This window comes from Microcaecilia unicolor, chromosome 2 (assembly GCF_901765095.1).
Source record: "Microcaecilia unicolor chromosome 2, aMicUni1.1, whole genome shotgun sequence".
Taxonomy (NCBI): domain Eukaryota; kingdom Metazoa; phylum Chordata; class Amphibia; order Gymnophiona; family Siphonopidae; genus Microcaecilia; species Microcaecilia unicolor.
In genome coordinates this window covers 424,030,587-424,050,650 of record NC_044032.1, presented here as the reverse complement: position 1 = coordinate 424,050,650, position 20,064 = coordinate 424,030,587, and the positions used below count along the sequence as shown (strand labels likewise).

General features: G+C 43.3%; 1 protein-coding gene across 1 annotated transcript in view; it reads right to left on the bottom strand.

Annotated features, from left to right (window-relative positions):
- Positions 1 to 20,064, bottom strand: part of BANK1 (B cell scaffold protein with ankyrin repeats 1) — a 561,218-nt gene that overhangs the window by 243,877 nt on the left and 297,277 nt on the right. The window contains exon 8 of the mRNA XM_030190750.1: positions 497 to 697. Coding sequence (XP_030046610.1) covers positions 497 to 697 — 201 coding nt within the window. The remainder of the gene's footprint in view (positions 1 to 496; positions 698 to 20,064) is intronic.

Genomic DNA, 20,064 nt, shown 5'->3' with positions numbered 1-20,064 from the left:
TGCTGTGTTAAAAAAAATGGCACTAGCATGCAGGAAAGACCTGTTTAAGGGCATGTTAATGCTATTTTTTAGCGCTACTTTGTAAAAGGGTTCCTTGGTGAATTCTCACAGCAAATCACAATGAGAGAATAAATTAATGTAGGAGCAGGAAAAAAATATCTTTCAAAAGATTCCAAAAGAGATCATGGAGGGCACAAGAAAGAGGGAAGAGGGGGTAGCATAGAAGATGAGGAGGTAAGAGGTGCTCTTCTCAAAACCTATCATGTGAAAGTTTCACTGAAGACTGCAACATCTACTCTGAGAAACCAATTAACTGGAATATTTTTGTGAAACCAGCCTGTCTGTGGACCATAAGGACCAAAGTTGATATCCTATATATGCACATATATCTTTAGAACAGAAACTAAGACTGCCTTATTAAAGATCAGATTCTCTTTCAAAAGCATACATTCTATAGTCATTGCCACTCCATATATTTTTAGAAATGATTGTAGACTTACAGACAACTCTTCAACGAGTTTCTGAAGATCTGTATGGCCATATCTTGCAGCAAGCTTTGCTGGGTCCTCCCCATGTTTGTTGACCAGTGTAGAAGCTTGAGCTGCCCCAGGACACTCAGTTAGAAGAGCAGCAAGATTCCTCAAACCAAATTTAGCAGCACAGTGGAGAACTGTAGGAAGTTCCTCAGAATATGCATCTGAAAACGAGGAATAAACATTAGCATGTAAATTGTACTTTCTATCTTGTTACGTATTTCACATTGTATTTCTAAGAAAATAAGAATACAAGAATTGTCATACTAGGTCAGACCAAAGGACCATCTAGCCCAGTATCTTGTTTCCAACAGTGGCCAATCTAGGTCACAATTACTTGGCAGGATTCCAAAATGTAGTTACATGGAGGGACATAATTGAACAAAAACGTCTATCTCCATGGGCGTTTATCTCCAAGAACGGGTCCGTGAAGGGGCGGACCGAACCGTATTTTCGAAAAAAATAGACGTCCATGTTTTATTCGACAATTTGTGAGCTGGGCGTTTTTGTTTTTCAGTGATAATGGAAAATGAAAGCGCCCAGCTCAAAAACGAATAAATCCAAGGCATTTGTTCGTAGGAGGGGCCAGGAGTCGTAGTGCACTGGTCCCCCTCACATGCCAGGACACCAACCGGGCACCCTAGGGGGCACTTTTACAAAAACAAAAAAAAAGGTAAAAGAGCTCCCAGGTGCATAGCACCCTTCCCTTGGGTGTTGAGCCCCCCAAATCCCCCTCAAAACCCACCACCCACAAGTCTACACCATTACTATAGCCCTAAGGGGTGAAGGGGGCACCTACATGTGGGTACAGTGGGTTTGGGGGGCGGTTTGGAGGGCTCCCATTTACCAGCACAAGTGTAACAGGTGGGGGGGGGGGGGGGTGGGCCTGGGTCCACCTGCCTGAAGTCCACTGCACCCCCTAATAACTGCTCCAGTGACCTGCATACTGCTGCCAGGGAGGTGGGTATGACATTTGAGGGTGAAAATAAAAAGTTGTGAAACGGCATATTTTGTGGTGGGAGGGGGTTTGTGACCACTTGGGGAGTCAGGGGAGGTCATCCCCGATTCCCTCCAGTGGTCATCTGGTCATTTAGGGCACTTTTGGGGGCCTTATTCGTGGAAAAACAGGGTCCAGGAAAAGTGCCCTAAATTCTCGCTAAAAACGCATATTTTTCTTCCATTATCGGCGAAAGGTGCCCATCTCTGATCGCCCGATAACCACGCCCCAGTTCCGCCTTCACCACGCCTTTGACACGCCCCCATCAACTTTGTCCGCATCCGCGACAGAGTGCAGTTGAAAACGTCCAAATTCGGCTTTCGATTATACCGCTTTATTCGTTTTTGTGAGATAAACGTCTATCTCCCAATTTGGGTCGCAATATAGGCGTTTTTCTTTTTCAATTATAAGCTGGATAGTATAGTAACATAGTAAATGATGGCAGATAAAGACCTGTACGGTCCATCCAGTCTGCCCAACAAGATAAACTCATTTTACATGGTAAGTGATACTTTATATGTATACCTGGGTTTAATTTGTCCTTGCCTTTCTCAGGGCACAGACCGTAGAAGTCTGTCCAGTATTGTTATTGTACTAAGTTCTGAAGCTAACATCAAAGCCCCTTAAAATTTACACTCCAGCCCATCCCTATCTATTCAGTCACGATCAGGGCGTAGACCGTAGAAGTCTGCCCAGCTTCCGTTTTGTTTCCAATTACCGGCGTCGCCACCCAATCTCCGCTAAGATTCCATGGAACCATTCCTTCTAAACAGGATTCCTTTGTGTTTATCCCACGCATGTTTGAATTCCATTACCGTTTTCATCTCCACCACCTCCCGCGGGAGGGCATTCCACATATCCACCACCCTCTCCATGGAAAAATACTTCCTGATATTAGTCCTGAGTCTGCCTCCCTTCAATCTCAATTCATGTTCTCTAGTTCTACCACCTTCCCGTCTCCGGAAAAGGTTCATTTACGGATTAATACCTTTCAAATATTTGAACGCCTGTATCATATCAGCCCTGTTTCTCCTTTCCTCCAAGGTATACATGTTCAGGTCAGCAAGTCTCTCCTCGTACGGTTTGCAATGCAAATCCCATACCATTTTTGCAGCTTTTCTTTGCACCGCTTCCAGTCTTTTTACATCTTTAGCAAGATATGGCCTCCAAATCTGAACACAATACTCCAAGCGGGGCCTCACTAACGACTTGTAGAGGGGCATCAACACCTCCTTTCTTTTGCTGGTTATGCTCCTCTCTATGCAGCCTAGCATCCTTCTGGCCACAGCTGTCACCTTGTCACATTGTTTCTTCACCTTAAGATGCAACAAGGCGACGGCCGTGGCCAGAAGGATGCTAGGCTGCGTAGAGAGGGGCATAACCAGCAGTAAGATCCCATACTACTTAATCTTAGGGATAAGCAGTGACTTTCCCCAGGTCTGCCTTAATAACTGATTATAAACTTTTCTTCCAGACATTTGTCCAAGCCTTTTTTAAAAGTAAAATTCAAAACAGCAAGTAAAGTAAAATTCAAATGAGCAAAACCAAAATAGTTAAATATTCTGTGACTGTGCTGGGCACATCGCCACTGAAAGTTTTTATGGTAAATATATAGAACCAAATCCTATAAATAACACTAAAAAATTACACACTAATCGCTATTGTAAAAATGGTGCTGAAAGTTAGGTGTCCGCGTTAGGAGTTACGGATCAAGAAAGGGATCTGGGTGTCGTCGTCGATGATACGCTGAAACCTTCTGCTCAGTGTGCTGCTGCGGCTAGGAAAGCGAATAGAATGTTGGGTGTTATTAGGAAGGGTATGGAGTCCAGGTGTGCGGATGTTATAATGCCGTTGTATCGCTCCATGGTGCGACCGCACCTGGAGTATTGTGTTCAGTACTGGTCTCCGTATCTCAAAAAAGATTTAGTAGAATTGGAAAAGGTACAGCGAAGGGCGACGAAAATGATAGTGGGGATGGGACGACTTTCCTATGAAGAGAGGCTGAGAAGGCTAGGGCTTTTCAGCTTGGAGAAGAGACGGCTGAGGGGAGATATGATAGAAGTGTATAAAATAATGAGTGGAATGGATCAGGTGGATGTGAAGCGACTGTTCACGCTATCCAAAAATACTAGGACTAGAGGGCATGAGTTGAAGCTACAGTGTGGTAAATTTAAAACGAATCGGAGAAAATGTTTCTTCACCCAAACGTGTAATTAGACTCTGGAATTCGTTGCCGGAGAACGTGGTACGGGCGGTTAGCTTGACGGAGTTTAAAAAGGGGTTAGATAGATTCCTAAAGGACAAGTCCATAGACCGCTATTAAATGGACTTGGAAAAATTCCGCATTTTTAGGTATAACTTGTCTGGAATGTTTTTACGTTTGGGGAGCGTGCCAGGTGCCCTTGACCTGGATTGGCCACTGTCGGTGACAGCATGCTGGGCTAGATGGACCTTTGGTCTTTCCCAGTATGGCACTACTTATGTACTTATGTACGTCCTTGCAAGATTTAATATTTTTTGAGAAACAATTGAATTAAATTAGGACAAAGAGGGAGTTTGTATTTAATAGAAGATTTATGAAAATGTTTTGGGATTTTTAAGAGACTATCCTGCTTATAATCGAAAGAGAAAAATGCCTATATTGCGACCCAAATTGGGAGATGGGTGTCTTTCTCTCGTGGGCGCACAAATCGGTATAATCGAACACCGATTTTGGGCGTTTCCAACTGCAATCTGTCGCGGAAACAGGTAAAGTTGACGGGGGTGTGTCGGAGGCGTGGTGAAGATGGAACTGGGGCGTGGTTATCGGCTGAGGAGAGATGGGTGTCTTTAGCTGATAATCGGAAAAAAAAGGCGTTTTTACCGCGATTATGGGTCACTTTTTCTGGACCCTTTTTTTCACAAACAGGTCCCAAAAAAGTGCCCCAACTGACCAGATGACTACTGGAGGGAATCGGGGATGACCTCCCAGGACTCCCCCAGTGGTCACTAACCCCCTCCCACCAAAAAAAACCCACTTTAAAAACTTTTTTTCCAGCCTCTATGCCAGCCTCAAATGCCGTACCCACCTCCATGACAGCAGAATGTGTTCTATCCTGTGACAGCCTTTCCCTGGTTCTGATGTGGCTCTCGGGTGAGTGTGACACCCTTTCTGTTATGCGCACTGCAGAGTCACATCAGCAATGCATTGTGGTGGGTGTAGGGTATTGGGCTCCATTATTTCAGTAGCTTGTGGCAAATGCTCACGATTTTGGTAGTTGGTAGGCTCTACTCCCATGGTGCTTTTCCCCCTGCTTACTGGGTCAGAGTGTGCCCTGTTTTGTTTCCGGTAGTCCATGAGGTAGTGGCCATTTTTGTAAGCCAGTTTTAGATCCCTTTCACGTGTTAGCCACGTTACAGACCTTAGTTCTTACCTTGAATGTGGCTGAAAGAGGGCATTGTACAGCATTCTGCCAGCTCTGACCTACTGCTAATCTCAGTACCAGGGAGACTCGTTGCCAGTGGGGCACAACCTCTGATCTGCAGTTAACTGAGAGTAAGCGTGCTTATTCCAATAAAGGACGTTTTCGGAGAGATTAGTCTTCAGGTGTCAACTGGTGTGCCAATGTTATATAGCAGCAACAAGTCCTAGAGGCCTGCATGTATGCAGGTCCCTGGAGCACTTTTAGTGGGTACCGCAGTGCACTTCAGCCAGGTGGACCCAGGCCCATCCCCCCCCCTACATGTAACACTTGTGCTGGTAAATGGGAGGCCTCCAAAACCTACTGTACCCACATGTAGGTGCCCCCTTCACCCCTAAGAGCTATGGTAGTGTTGTACATTTGTGGGTAGTGGGTTTTGGGGGAGGGGGGTTGTGTGCTCAGCATCCGTGGTAAGGGAGCTATGCATGTGGGAGCGTTGTCTGAAGTCCACCGCACTGACCTCTAGGGTGCCCAGTTGGTGTCCTGGCATGTCAGGGGGGCGAGTGTACTATGAATCGTGGCCCCTCCCACGACCAAATGGCTCGGATTAGGACGTTTTTGAGCTGGGCGTTTTAAGTTTCCATTATCGCTAAAAAAAACAAACGCCCAGCTCAAAAACGTCCATTTTTTCAAAAATACGGTCTGTCTCGCTTCTTCACGTACCCGTTTTCAGACATAGACGCCCATGGAGATAGGCGTTCGCGTTCGATTATGCCCCTCTATGGGTTTTTTCTACAGTGTTTTTTTTCTCTCATAGTGGGAATTGGGAGTTGTTTCCCACCATGGTTTTTTTCCTTGTCATGTGGTGTGACTGTAGATGGGGGTGTCTAGTGTCTTCTGTGTGCCACTGCTTCTCTGTTCTGCCACTATTTAAATACCTGGTTGGTGATAAGTCTGGTGGAGAAGCAACTTTTTCCCTGGACTTTGGGAAAGAAGTGCTTCAGACTCTGCTTTTAGGGTTACCCTACAGTCCACTCTAAACAACTGAGAGAGCACACAGCCATTCTCTGAGTAGAGAGAAAAACTAACAATCAGATCTTTCCTTTCCTGAAGCACGGAGAAGCATGACCATTGCTGCCTCCCTCACTTTATCAGTGACTCATCCTAGTGACTCTTAGAGGGGCATAATCGAACGTGAACGCCCATCTCCATGGGTGTCTATCTCCGAGGATGGGTCCGCGAAGGGGCGGGCCAGACTGTATTTTTGAAAAAGATGGGCGTCCATCATTTGTTTCGATAATACTGTTGGTGCCGGGCAAATGCATCAGATTTGGGCAGATTTGAGCTGGGCGGTATCGGTTTTCAGCGATAATGAAAACCGAAGGCACCCAGGCATTGAGTCATGGGAGGGGCCAGGACTCATAGTGCACTGGTCCCCCTCACATGCCAGGACACCAACCGGGCACCCTAGGGGGCATTTGTAACAATTAAAAAAAATTAAAATACCTCCCAAGTCCATAGCTCCCTTACCTTGGGTGCTGAGCCCCCCAAATCCCCCCCCCAACCCACTCCCCAGAACTCTACACCATTACCATAGCCCTTATGGGTGAAGGGGGGCACCTACATGTGGGTACAGTGGGTTTTGGGGGTGGTTTGGAGGGCTCCCATTTACCAGCACAAGTGTAACAGGTGGGGGGGGGGGATGGGCCTGGGTCCACCTGCCTGAAGTCCACTGCACCCACTAACAACTACTCCAGGGACCTGCATACTGCTGTGATGGAGCTGGGTATGACATTTGAGGCTGGCATACAGGCTGGCAAAAAAAGCTTTTCAAGTTCTTTTTTTTTTTTTTTTGGTGGGAGGGGGTTAGTGACCACTGGGGGAGTCAGGGGAGGTCATCCCCGATTCCCTCCGGTGGTCATCTGGGCAGTTGGGGCACTTTTTGGGGACTTGTTCGTGAAAAAAAAATGGTCCAGAAAAGGTGACCCAAATTCTTGCTTCTGGCACCCTTCTTTTTTCCATTATCAGCCGAGCGCGCCCATCTCTCCTCGGCCGATAAACACGCCCCAGTCCCGCCTTCACCATGCCTCCGACATGCCCCCATCAACTTTGTCCATTCCCGCGACAGACTGCAGTTGGAGGCGTCCAAAATCGGCTTTCGATTATACCGATTTGGGCGCCCATGAGAGAAAGGCGCCCATCTCCCGAATTGGGTCGAAATATGGGCATCTTTCTCTTTTGAAAATAAGCCTGTATGCTACCTATAATACGGTCCTGATATTCAAAGGCCCTTATCCATGAAGTTTCAGCAGCATTATAAGAATGGTGCCACTTGAAAACTGAGCATGTATGGGGTGGGAGGAGCTGGCGTGGTGAAGGCCCATGGAAAGTACCACCCAGCATTAGAGAGTTTTTGGCCACTGGAGAAGGACCTCTTCCACTGGCAAAAATATAATTGCAACGAAGGAATGTACAATGTATTAAGATTAAAGAGGTAAATAATCTCATTAAGTGAAAAAAAATACAATAGTGTCCTAGTGGTTAGGGTGGTAGACTTTGGTCCTGAGGAACTGAGTTCGATTCCCAGCACAGGCAGCTCCTTGTGACTCTGGGCAAGTCACTTAACCCTCCACTGCCTGCCGCATTGAACCTGCCATGAGTGGGAAAGTGTGGGGTACAAATGTAACAAAAAAAATAACATCTTAGAAAGAATAAAGTATTTAAACTGTATTCTAGATATCAGATAAGAACTACAATGCAGTGTTGCCATTCTGTTTAGCACCTCCATTACATGTATGGTAATTTCATCGCATTCAGACACAGAAGGGTGATGGGTTCTTCTTAAAGTCGTTGTTGAAGGCCTTCTTATTAGACTACTAAACAAATATTTGCCCACATTGGCTATACTTTCTATTTTCACACCTTGGCAGAGTTAATATTAGAAGATGGAGATATTCCCATAATATTGGTAGGGGATTTTAATCTGATTATTCACCCCCCAGTTGGACAGAAAAATCAAATGGTTCAAATGTGAGAAACGAGATCTTTGCAAACTTTTAAGTCCCTTATGAAGGAAGTTGGGGTACTACTGTAGATCACTGGAGCTTACAGCACCCAAACCAGAAGGCCTATACAGTTTATCCCACGCCTCACCATACATATTCTAGAACTGAGTCCTTTTAAACTGTCTGGTTGGCTCATACCTAGCATCCTTACATCTGACATTTGTTCTATCACATTATCAGATCATGCAGCCATACTTTTCACTATACAATGTCAAGCGAAAACTCCTTCTCCAGATCAGTGGAGATTAATTATCAAGCTTCCCCAGAGACCAGATTTTTGTTAAACGATTAAAGAAACTATTCAGCTTTATTTTGAAGAAAATCAGATATTGGTGGGATGCCTGTAAGGCTATCATCAGAGGAGTAGTTATCTCATATTCCAGAAAACTCTAGAAGTTGTGAATAGCAAATTGCAGCAACTAGGGATAGACACAGGGGCATTGAACAATTCATGCGGCCCTATTGCAGTTCTTGAAGATAAGATATAGATACATAAAACTTGAGGCCGACCAAAACTGTTCTGTTTTTTCCCAGTTTCGGCCGAATCCAAAACTGCAGCCAAAACTTATCACCTGGTTTTGGTTGTATGAATGTGAACCAATAAAGCCCACTGAGGATTGTCAGCGCTTGCAATCAGCATCCCTCTGCTAAACCCACAGGAGATTATTATCCTCCAGCTGCAGGAACTGCAAGCACAGGCTGACAACTGGGAGAGCCATTTTAACATGAACTTCTCAACAAGTCAAGAACATTTAGGTTCCCAAGTCAATGTGGATGTCGTTAAATATCTTCTGAGACAGGACCTTTGTGAGAATGTGTAAAAAAAAAAAAATCATGATTATCAGCTTTTTATGTTTACCCAAACTGTGCACAGATAACAAGAAAAAGTATCATTGAGATCTTTCCCATTTTATCTTTAGTTATAAAACTGATTAAGGACAAGCATGATATAGATTTTTCCAAAAATAGGGTAAAGGAGTCCAGACACTGGTCTACACTACGGACATTATACCAGCCTGATGCACAATCCAGAGTTTAAAAAAGCACATTGATGTTACTGAATACAAGGATTATGTGCTCTGAAAAATTACAATCAAGAGCAACAGGAAACTTTAAAGGCTATTGTGGTCATTCCTTTCCAAAAATCTCCAGGACCAGATGGCTTCTAATTGAATTCTATCACATCTTTAGTGCAGAATTGATTCCCCATTTATACTGAATATTTGCAGCTCTAGAACATTTGGGCAGGGCCGCCGAGAGACTATGCTGGGCCAGGGGCAAGGCCCCCTGTATTGAAATCACAGCGCCTCTCACCTCCATGTGGAAGCACTGCAGGCAGCAGCAGATTGCCTCCCTTCGGGCCTCCTTCCCTCCATGTGTCCCGCCCTCGCGGAAGTTACGTCAGATGAGGGCGGGACACAGGGAGGGAAGGAGGCCCGAAGGGAGGCGATCTGCTGCTGCCTGCAGCGCTTTCACACGGAGGTGAGAGGCACTGTTATTTCAATGCAGGGGGCCTGGCCCGGTGGCAGACGGTCAATGACGGAGCCGAGGGTGGGTGGGACTGCGGCGCCAGGCCCCCCTTGGAGACCTGAGCCCGGGGATTTTCCCCCCCCTGCCCCCCTCTCAGCGGCCCTGCATTTCGGTAATCTGTAACAAAAACAAAAATAGTACTCCATGGAAAGCCTGCTAGAGTTCATTGATATGTCAAAAACTATCAACCAATATCACTGATAAACACTGCAAGATTTATTCAGATGTCTTAGCCCTGTTATTATCTATGATTATGCTTTCTCTTGTGGGCCTGGAGCAAATGGCTCTTCTCTGACAATGCTATTCAGTGATATCTTGCAACTAACACAGGACCTGAGTTCTTGAAGTAGTTCTATTGATGCAAAAAGGATATTGATAATATTGGAAGTGCGATATATGTTTCAAGTTCTCACATGGCATGGTTTTGCAGAGCAATTCCTGCAGAAAGTAAAAAATATTGAGGGGTATTTTCGATATGACGTCTAAATCTGACTTTTAACGTTTTGCAGAAAACATCCAAAAATCCAGTAGTGAACATTATCATTTTCAAAACATAAAAATGTGCTCAGTGCATGTATCTTTTTGGACCATTAAAAATGCACAAAATCAAGACACTGGGATGTAGTAGGAGCCAACATTTTTAGTAGACTGGCCACACAGACGTCCCAGCAGAACAGTAGGGGGCACTGCAGTGGACTTCACATAAAAGATCCCAGGTACACATCTCACTGTTACCCCCTTATACTGTATGGGGAGCTCTCCAAAACCCACCAAAAAACCTACAGTACACCTACACAACAGCCCTTCTTATGGCTGCAGGCGTCACCTATATGTGGATACAGTGGGTTTTGGAGGGCTCACACTTTCCACCACAAGTGTAACAATTAGAGTGGGATATGGGCCTGAGTCCCCTTCTCTAAAGTGCACTGCACTGACCACTAGGCTACTCCAGGGATGTGCTTGGTGCTCTAATAGTACTGGCTATAACATCTGATGCTATCATAGAGGCTGGGATGTACTGTTTCTTTCACATCTTTGGAGGGTAGGAGGGGGTCAGTGACCACTGGGTAAGGGGAGACTATGCCTTAATCTCTTCAGTGGTCATCTGGTCATTTAGGGCACCTTTTTCTGACTTGGTCATGAAAAAACAGATCTAGACCAAAACATCTAAATTGTAGCCCTGGATATTTTTGTTTTGTTCCATTATGCAGAAAAATGTCCACATTTTGGGAGCACCCAAATCCCACCCCAACACGCCCCAGACATACCCCTTGTGATTTGGATGCACTGCAGATGAATTGCATAGAAAATTGTCTTAAAATTGTGTTTTGAAAATAATGATTTAGACTTTTTGCAAATAAAACATCCAAATTCCACTTTGTGCCACTTTTTGGCTGGTTTTCTTTTTAAAAAATGAGCACCATTGTATGCTAGTCTTCTGGTTCACATATTGGATAATGGGATTGTTACAAAATGCCTAGCTACCCACCTGGGTTTTCTCCACAGCCACTTAGAGGGTCTATCCCCAGCACAGCTCAGGTCCACCTCCACCTGCCGCTTGTGCTCTACGCTAGCATCCTCCTCCCACTGACTGGGTCCCAACTGCCTCTGGGTGAGTCTCCCACTCTCAAATTATCCCCAGTGATTCCTTGGTTACTGGGGCCACACTCCCAGTTGGCCCACCATTCCCAGAAAGCACTCACAGACCCAACAAACAAACCACCAGGATTCTTTATTAGTCCAGACAGCAGAGGCAATAAACTGAATAGTATTATTGACTTAAAAGATATTGAACAATGACCATAAAAAGTGCAATCAGCAAACAATATCATGTAACTGAAATATGGATCAATTATAACACTAAACATTTGTTTACTTTTTACAAAGTACCTTGGAAGATCAGGACATATAACTGTTCACTGAGCTTCAGCAAAACGATCTTACTCTCTTTTCTTCCTGGCTAAGACTCGGGGAAAAAGCCAGTAAAATCCAAATGAAATGAGCTCATGGGCCAATCAGAGCCCAGACACAACAAGTTTGAAACAAAGCTGGTTACATCACTGCAGGCATTTCCTATCTGTGTTAACTAAAGAAGGAAAGGTCAGTTCTTTGTAACAGCTTAAAACATAACATGCACCACCTGCTGGCCAAACTAGAGAAATACACGTCAGGAATTAAGGCAGTTTTACAGTCTTAAAACACATAGCTCTGTCACAGGGATACTCTCAGAGAGTATACACTTACACAAAGGAACAAGACAAGGCTGTCCCCTTTCTCCACTACTTCTCAATTTAGCAGTGGAAACTTTAATTATAAACTTTAAAAGTTAACCCTGAGCTATGTACATTCAATATAAAGGTACAAAAAGTAGAAAAAACAGACTATGCTGACAATCTCATTTTATTTTTTGGAAATGCAAACTATTCCGGGGATGCTATAATTAATAGAACATTTTACTTTAAAATCATATCTGATTAATTGGACTAAGTTGGAAGTCATGTCTTTAAACATATATTTTTAATAAAGCTAGTTATCTATTTCATGTGTCCCTGAGACATATCAGAACTAAAGGGTTTGTTTCCCACCTTCCGTGAGAAACACTATTAAGAACTACTACTACTACTATTTAACATTTCTAAAGCACTACCAGGGTTACGCAGCACTGTACAATTTAACAAAGAAGGACAGTCCCTGCTCAAAGGAGCTTACAATCTAAAGGACAAAACGTGCAGTCAATCAAATTGGGGGCAGTCTAGATTTCCTGGATAGAGGTACAATGGTTAGGTGCAGAAAGCGACATTGAAGATCTCCATTAAATAGTACATGATACTTTTACTGGTTGATCTCCACTCCATCTCTCTGAGTGGGGCCAGCTGGAAGCTATAAGGATGGTGGTGGCACCTAAGTTATTACATATTTTACAAATGCTTGCATTTTATTTTTCATTTGCTACATGTAAATCCCTTCTAGTAAAAGTTTTTATGGAAAAATAAACCTCTCTATATATCATTATAATAATTAAAACTTTCTGGAATGAAGGGGGCTTTCCAGACCTTTATTGCTACTACACTGCTTTTCTTTTTCATCAAAAAAATAAATGGTTAATTACCCAGAAAGACATGGGCCAGCCAAATTGAGCTCAATTTGAAGAGTGAATGATATGTTCACTTCCCCTTGACAAACTGTTAGGAATGACACTTTCACAAAAGTTTAAAGATGTTAGGAATGACACTTTCACAAAAGTTTAAAGATAGTCTCTATCATTGTGACAGTATAGTCTTTTCAGACCCTTTCTTAGAGCATTGATCCAGGACATTAATACTCTCTGAACTCTCTCTTGTGGTGCAACGAATCCATAAAGATAAATAACAAGCCAGTTAGTTGGGCATTGTGGTAGTGACAGCATATAAGGAATAGTCTAGCTCCTAGAAGGAGCTAAATTTAAATCAAACACACTTCTTCAGAGGGACTATCATTTACAGATAACCCAGTACTATAAATAGTTACAGTAAAAGCACTCCCTGCAGAGGGAGGGGGCGCTAGTGAGCGTGACAGAAGATGGCTACCTAACTTTTCAGCTCCCACACTGGTATAAAGAATCCTGCAGATTGCAACAACTTGTACACTGTACCCTCTGACTCTGCTTAAAATGCCAAACAGATCTACAAAATGGGAAGCCAAACAGAACCTGCCGCCCAAAATTAAAAATGAAGCTGGAACCCTTGTCTCCGAACAAGATGGCAATGGGTGAAGAGTCCAACAAAATAATCCTACATAGCATTATGGATGAACTTCTGTCCCATAGAGGTCTCCTGCAAGACAACCATAATTCACTTTAAGAATTGAAAGAAGAAATTTAAGAACTCAAATCACAACTCTCTCAAATGCAAACACATACTGAATAACTATCCAACAGCTGAAGCTAACTCAAAAGAAATTGCTATCCTGCACTTGAAAACTAAAGAGATCATCACTTTGAACAAAAGAACTGGAAGACCTCAGCAACAGAGTGAGACACAATAATATCTGAATCCTAGGAATTCAAGAAGGAGCTGATAGTAGCAGGAATCCCCAGTTTAGAGTTTTAACTTTAGTTTGTAGCACAGCTTGGCCATTAAAAAAAAAAAAAGAAATACCTATCAGAAAGCAAGGTAGAGTCATACTTGTATGTCTCTATTTTAAAATTATTTGTTAAAAGAAAGTTACTTTCACAGAGAAGGGTCTTCCTGTTAGGAAGTAAGGAACACTGTGATAGTGTTCAGTTATCTGAAAATCAAGTCACAGATTGAAAAGGGAAGTTGAAAAGGACCCTATTGTCACACTGTTTGCATCATCACTGTTGTGAATCATCAACAACACAGGCACATAAGAAGCCACACTTTCAGTTCTTCTCTGTCCAGAAGAGGTGCTGTAAAGACTTCCACAGCAGGACAAATCTTCATTGGTAAGTTATTTGCTGAGAAATTGCTTTTTAACTTGGGAAAGGTAGATTGAGAGTTAAATAGGTTATCTCAGTGTCTTTATTTTTTAGTTACTCTACTTATTTAGCAAAGGCAGTTTAAAGAATAGGGTTTTCTTTGTTTAGCATTTAAAGTCTCTATTACAGTTAAATAGGCTAGCAGATAAGGGACTATTCTAGAGTTTACCATAGCATCAGTGTAGAGCAGAGCTGATAGTCACAGGAAACCCCAATTTAGAGCTTTAACTTTAGTTTGCAGCACAGCTTATTATTATTATTATTAGGATTTACTTACTGCCTTTTTGAAGGAGTTCACTCAAGGCGGTGGACAGTAAGAATAGATCAAACATGAGCTATAGGCAATTACAGCAGTAAAAATATTTGAAAACAATACAAAGTATGGCATGGTATACTAGCAATATCAACGCACTACGTAATAGAACATTATAATTGGTAGTGAAGGGTAAGGCAAAGTTGTAACATATAGATGGGTAAGAAAGTAGGAAGAATTAGAAAGTAAGGTGACTGATTTGAAAAAAGTTGCACATGGAGGAGTGGATAAACATGTCCCTCTGTAGTATATGCAGCCTGAGTCACTCCTTGTGTGTGTGAGTGAGACTAACAAGTTAGTTACTTCTTCCATTAAAGGCTTGGTTGAAGAGCCAAGCTTTCACCTGCTTCCTGAACTAGAGATAGTCTTGTGTTAAGCGGAGCCTTTCAGACAATGCATTCCAGAGTGTGGGGGCTACTCCGGAGAAGGCTTGCTTGTGGGTATCACATTATGTAATGTCTTTTGGAGAGGGTGTAGTTAGTGAAAATCCTTGGGAGGACCTTAGTGTCCTTGGCGGTGTGTGGAGGATCATCCTATTCTTTAGATACTCAGGGCCATTTCCTTTCAGACATAGAGTTTTAAATTTAGCTCTGTATTGTACTGGTAGCCAATGAAGGTTTTGCAAAAATGGTGTGATGTGGTCACGTCACTTACAACCTTCTATGAGTCTTGCTGCTGCATTCTGAATCAACTGGAGCTGGTGCAGGCCCTTTGTAGTCAGACCATTGTATAGCACATTGCAGTAATCCAGTCTTGATGTTACCATGGCATGCACAACTGGGATAAGATTTACCTTCTCGATGTAAGGAGAGAGGCAGCGTAGCTGTCATAAATAGTAGAAGCAGCTTTTGAAGATTGCTTTGATTTGAGGAATCAGAGTAAGTGTTGAATCTAACTGTATTCCAAGGTTCCTGACTTGTGATTTGAGGGGGAGTTCATACTTTCCAAAAGGGATTTTGATGTCAGGTATGTACCCACTTGTGTTAGGGACCCAGAGAAGTTCGGTTTTACTTGGGTTCAGGCAAAGTTTGTTGTGTTTAGCCCATTCTTGAATTGATGTTACACAGGTAATCAGTTTAATCAAGGCTGTAGGTAAGTCAGGTTCAATGGGTATGAGTAGCTGCACATCATCCGCATAGATGTAGAACTGAGTGTCCATTGACCGAATCAGCTCAGATAGTGGCTTGAGGTAGATATTGAACAGAATATGTGACAGTATCGATCCTTGTGGTACCCCGCGGGTCAGTGTCCATGGTGGTGATGAGTTGTTGCCAAACATTATGGATTGTTGCCTATCTGATAGATAGGATCTGAACCAGGCATGTACTGTTCCATTGATACCTGTTTCTGTCAGTTGTGCTACCAAGATATCATGATCCACAGTGTCAAAAGCTGCTGAGAAATCTAGCAGTATTAACATCGAGGCAAATCCTTTGTCTCGGTTTCTGTGAAGATCACCTAGCAGGGATACAAGGACCATTTCTGTTCCATAACCGGGTCTGAATCCAGACTGACATGGATCTAGCCAGTTACTCTTTTCTAGCCATTCATTAAGTTGAACACAGACTGTTCTATGAGTTTCCCTAGAAACGGGATGTTGGATACTGGCCTGTAACTTTCAAGTTTGTCCTGGTCAAGGTTGTTTTTCTTCAGTAGAGGGCAAACCACCGGCCTTTTTAATGCTATTGGTAATTGCCTATTAGAAAGAGAGGTGTTCACAATTTTTGTGGCACCTTCTATAAGGCCCATACTTGCCTGCTGCACTATCTTTGATGGGCAGGGATCGAGGGAGCAGGTAGTTGGTCAAAGGTCTCTTAGGATTTTGTCAAGGCTCTCCTCTGTCATTAGGTTAAAAGTGTTCCATCTGTCTCTCTTCAGAGGGGGCGAGTTTGTACACCCCTGATTGACTGGTTGGGCACTGGGTGGGATTGCCTGTAAATCCTGATGGAGACTTTTAATTTTGTTGGCAAAGTATGCAGCAAAATCATTGCAGTTCAGTTTAGACTGGGCAGGCTGGTTCTGTTGTGGGGGTTGCAGTAGGCTGTTTACTATACTGAACAGCTGCTTGGTTGAATTGGCAGCCTGTGCAATGCATTGAGAGAAATACTGTTTTTTGGTTGCAGTTAAGGCTTGGCGGTACTTTGCCATGTACTTCCTGCAGTTTAGCCTGTCTTCATCCAAGTGAGATTTCCGCCATCTCCTTTCCAGTTTTCATCCTTCGCGTTTAAGGATCCAAAGTTTTGGAGAAAACCAAGGTGAGCGTTTGTGAGTAGGGCATAAGACCTTTTTTAGTCGTACTGTTTTCTCTAAGGTTTTGGCTAAGTGTGTATTCCAGATGTCAACTTGTTCTGACAGTGTTGTCTTTTCATCTACATGTGGATAGTCCAAGGCCTCTAGGAAAATCTCAGCGGTCAGCTTTTTTTTGTCTCTGATCTCCTTCTAAACTCTGGGAGATGCCATTTTTTTCAGGTGGTCACATAGGGAGAATTTAATTAGAAAATGGTCTGATCATGATAGGGGTGTTATTTCAATACTGTTATCCCAGAATTCTGGGATATCCACCCCTTTGTAGAATACCAGGTCTAGTATGTGACCCTTTTTGTGGGTTGGAGAATTGATCACCTGTGTAAATCCTAGTGCTGTCATCATGTCCAGAAAGGCAGCTGTGGTGGTATCTGAGGTTTTGATGTGTAGATTGAAGTCCCCCATGATCACCAGCCTAGGGTAATTCAGGATCACTTGAGTAATCAGGTCTAGTAGTTCTTACACAGATAATGTGTTGTTACGAGGTGCTCTGTAAACCATGGTTTCTCCAAGTTGGATTAAAAGATTCTGATCCATGTAGCTGAGGGATGGATATTCTGCGCAGTTTGATTGTGTCTCGAATCAGGACTGCTACCCCTCCACCCTGTCTTTCAGGTCTTGGTTTATGTTGGATGTTGAAACCTGTTGGACATAGTTCAGCCAGTGGTAAACCCCCACTTTCATCTAGCCAAGTTTCACTTATTCCTAGGATGTCAAGATGCTGTTCATTTATGGCATCATGGATCATCGAGGATTTCTTTGCAACTGATCTGGCATTCACCAGTCCTATAGTTCCCAAGGGTGGTCTGGGGGTGTAGTACTGTTATGTAGGTGTTTGACCTCTTGCACTTTTGCCTTCTCTTTGGTTGGTTGGGGTTATTGTTTCCTCTCCCACACACCACTGGGATGCTTGCATGACACATTTTTGTGTCAGAAGCTAGTTAGGTAACATTTCACTGGGTGGTGCTGCAATCCACTCCTTTGGAGTTTAGTTTCCATAGTATAAAACCCTTTCCCCTATAGTTTCAAAACTTGAACTTTCTGCCACAGCTTACAACAATAACAGATAAACTAGATCCTGCTATGCCTTCTTTAGGCTATTTCCCACCCACCCTCCCCAACTCCCATCCACCCCTAGCATAACTCTTTATTTTTATAGTCTTAATTATCAGTTATTCTAATTTGTATAACATAAGAAGAGCCCTCTTACAGAGCTTTAATTACATTTCATTACTTCTAGGAAGTAAACACTAAATAAATCGCAAAATATAATATATAATCTAAAGGCTCTCTTATATTACTCTAATATCCTTAGTATTTTAGCAAGTTTTAAATTATTAAACAACTCAATAATACTAAGATGCAGACAGCAGTCCAGCAGTGAGAGGGCTGCTAGCCAGTCTTTGGCATTGAGTGTCACATGTATGATTATGTCCCAGTTGGTGAGAGATTATATGTGTGTGCCAGATTCAAAGAGCTCCTAGCTCTCAGAGGATGTGTCTGTTCTCTTGAGGCTAGAGTAGCATGGAGACAGAGAGGTATATAGAGGAGACCTACAGGGCGTTGTAGAGAAGTCCCACCTCCAGTCTGGCAGCTCCAGTGATGTCTTGGAGGAAGGAGGTCTAGTAAAAGGAGAGCATCACCCTGGTGAAGTAGGAAGTACTTCTGTAGCCAGGACCTGCCCAGAAGATGATGCACTATCTTTTTGAACCAAGGATATGTCCCCAAGAACTTCGCCCAGGCAGGAAGGGTTAGGACATTTGTTATCATTTGTGATTTGATCATTAGACATGTAGATAGCTGGGTGGCTGGTGGACGTGAGGATTGCCTGGTTACTTGCTGCCTGGTACAAAGGTGGCGGACCACATGTATCACCTAGATAGGATTTAATAGTGCTGGGGAGGAGGTAGCTGGTCTTGGTACATATGGGTACCAATAACATAGGAAAATGTGGGAGGGACATTCTGGAAGGCAAATTTAGTCTTAAGTAGAAAGCTGAAGTCCAGATCCTCAGGGGCATAGCTACTTGGGGCCACAGGGGCATGGGCCCCCACAGATTACACCCTGGCCCCCTGTACATTTGATCCCCCCCCACTGCCGCCACCGCCCATCCCCCGCCCCACCACCGCATCATCAGGTACCTTGTTTGCTGGCGGGGGTCCCCAATCCCCGTCAGCCAGAGTCTTCTTCAGCGCTGGTCGACTCCGGTGCCTTCGTTGTGTGATCATCTGTTTCTGACGCCTTACGTCCTGCACCATGCATGTAGCCCCATGCAGAACGTAAGGCGTCAGGAACAGATGATCACAAAACGAAGGTGCCGGAGTCGACCGGCACTGAAGAAGACTCTTTGGCTGGCGGGGATTGGGGACCCCCGCCAGCAAACAAGGTACCTGATGTGGTAGTGGGAGACAGGTGGCGGTGGGGGGGGGGGGGGCAAATGTAGAGGGGGCCAGGGTGTAATCTGTGAAGGCCCCACATAGCTATGCCCCTGAGGATCTGGACTTCAGCTTTCTAATTAAGAGACTAAATTTGCCTTCCAGAATGTCCCTCCCACATTTTCCTATGTTATTGGTCCGCCAAATTCCAATTTTCTCTCTGTTGCCCAAAAGAGATTAATTAATCCACCAGGGTGGCCTATTGTTTCGTTGAGGAAATCACTGTTGGAACATGTATGTAAATATGTTGGACAATTTTTTTGAGACCATTAATGGTATCAATTGATTCTTATGTTCAGGACACTACCCATTTTTTGCAGATTTTAACTGCTAAAATTGGGGAATTTGCTTCAGTTTGATGGTTACTTTAGATGTCTGGTCCCTTTACACAAACATCCCTCAACAGGAAGTGATTGATAATGTAAGAGAGGGATTAGAAAACAGTAGTACCCACTGAATGCTTTTGTTAAATTAACAGCTTTAGCTGTGAGATGGAATTATTTTCTTTTTGATGGTAATATTTTACAACAATTATCAGGGTTAGCTGTGGGGTCTTCCTATGCCCCTTCAATCACAAATTTAATCATGGCTCATTTCACATGGAAATGGATTTATTCAGCTACCCATTTTTCTCAAGTGAAGTGATGGTGTCATTTTATAGATGACATACGTTATGTTATAAGACGGCTCTGTAGATACTTTGGGAGTTTTTGTGCAATATTTAAATGGATGCCATCCTTCAATCAAATTTGATGTGAATAGTAATGAAAAAAAGATTTGTTTTTTGGATGTGAAGATTAATAAATTGGCAGATGGGTTTGTTACAACTGTTTATACTAAGAATACAGACCATGATGCTTTCTTATATTATGACAGTGTGCATCCCCCTCATTTGAAGAATAGTCTCCTTGTTTCACAATTTTTATGTCATAAGTGGATTTGTCATTCTGATTTAGAATTTACTACACAAGAAGAGAAGTTGAGGGAAAAATTTCAGATGCGAGGGTAC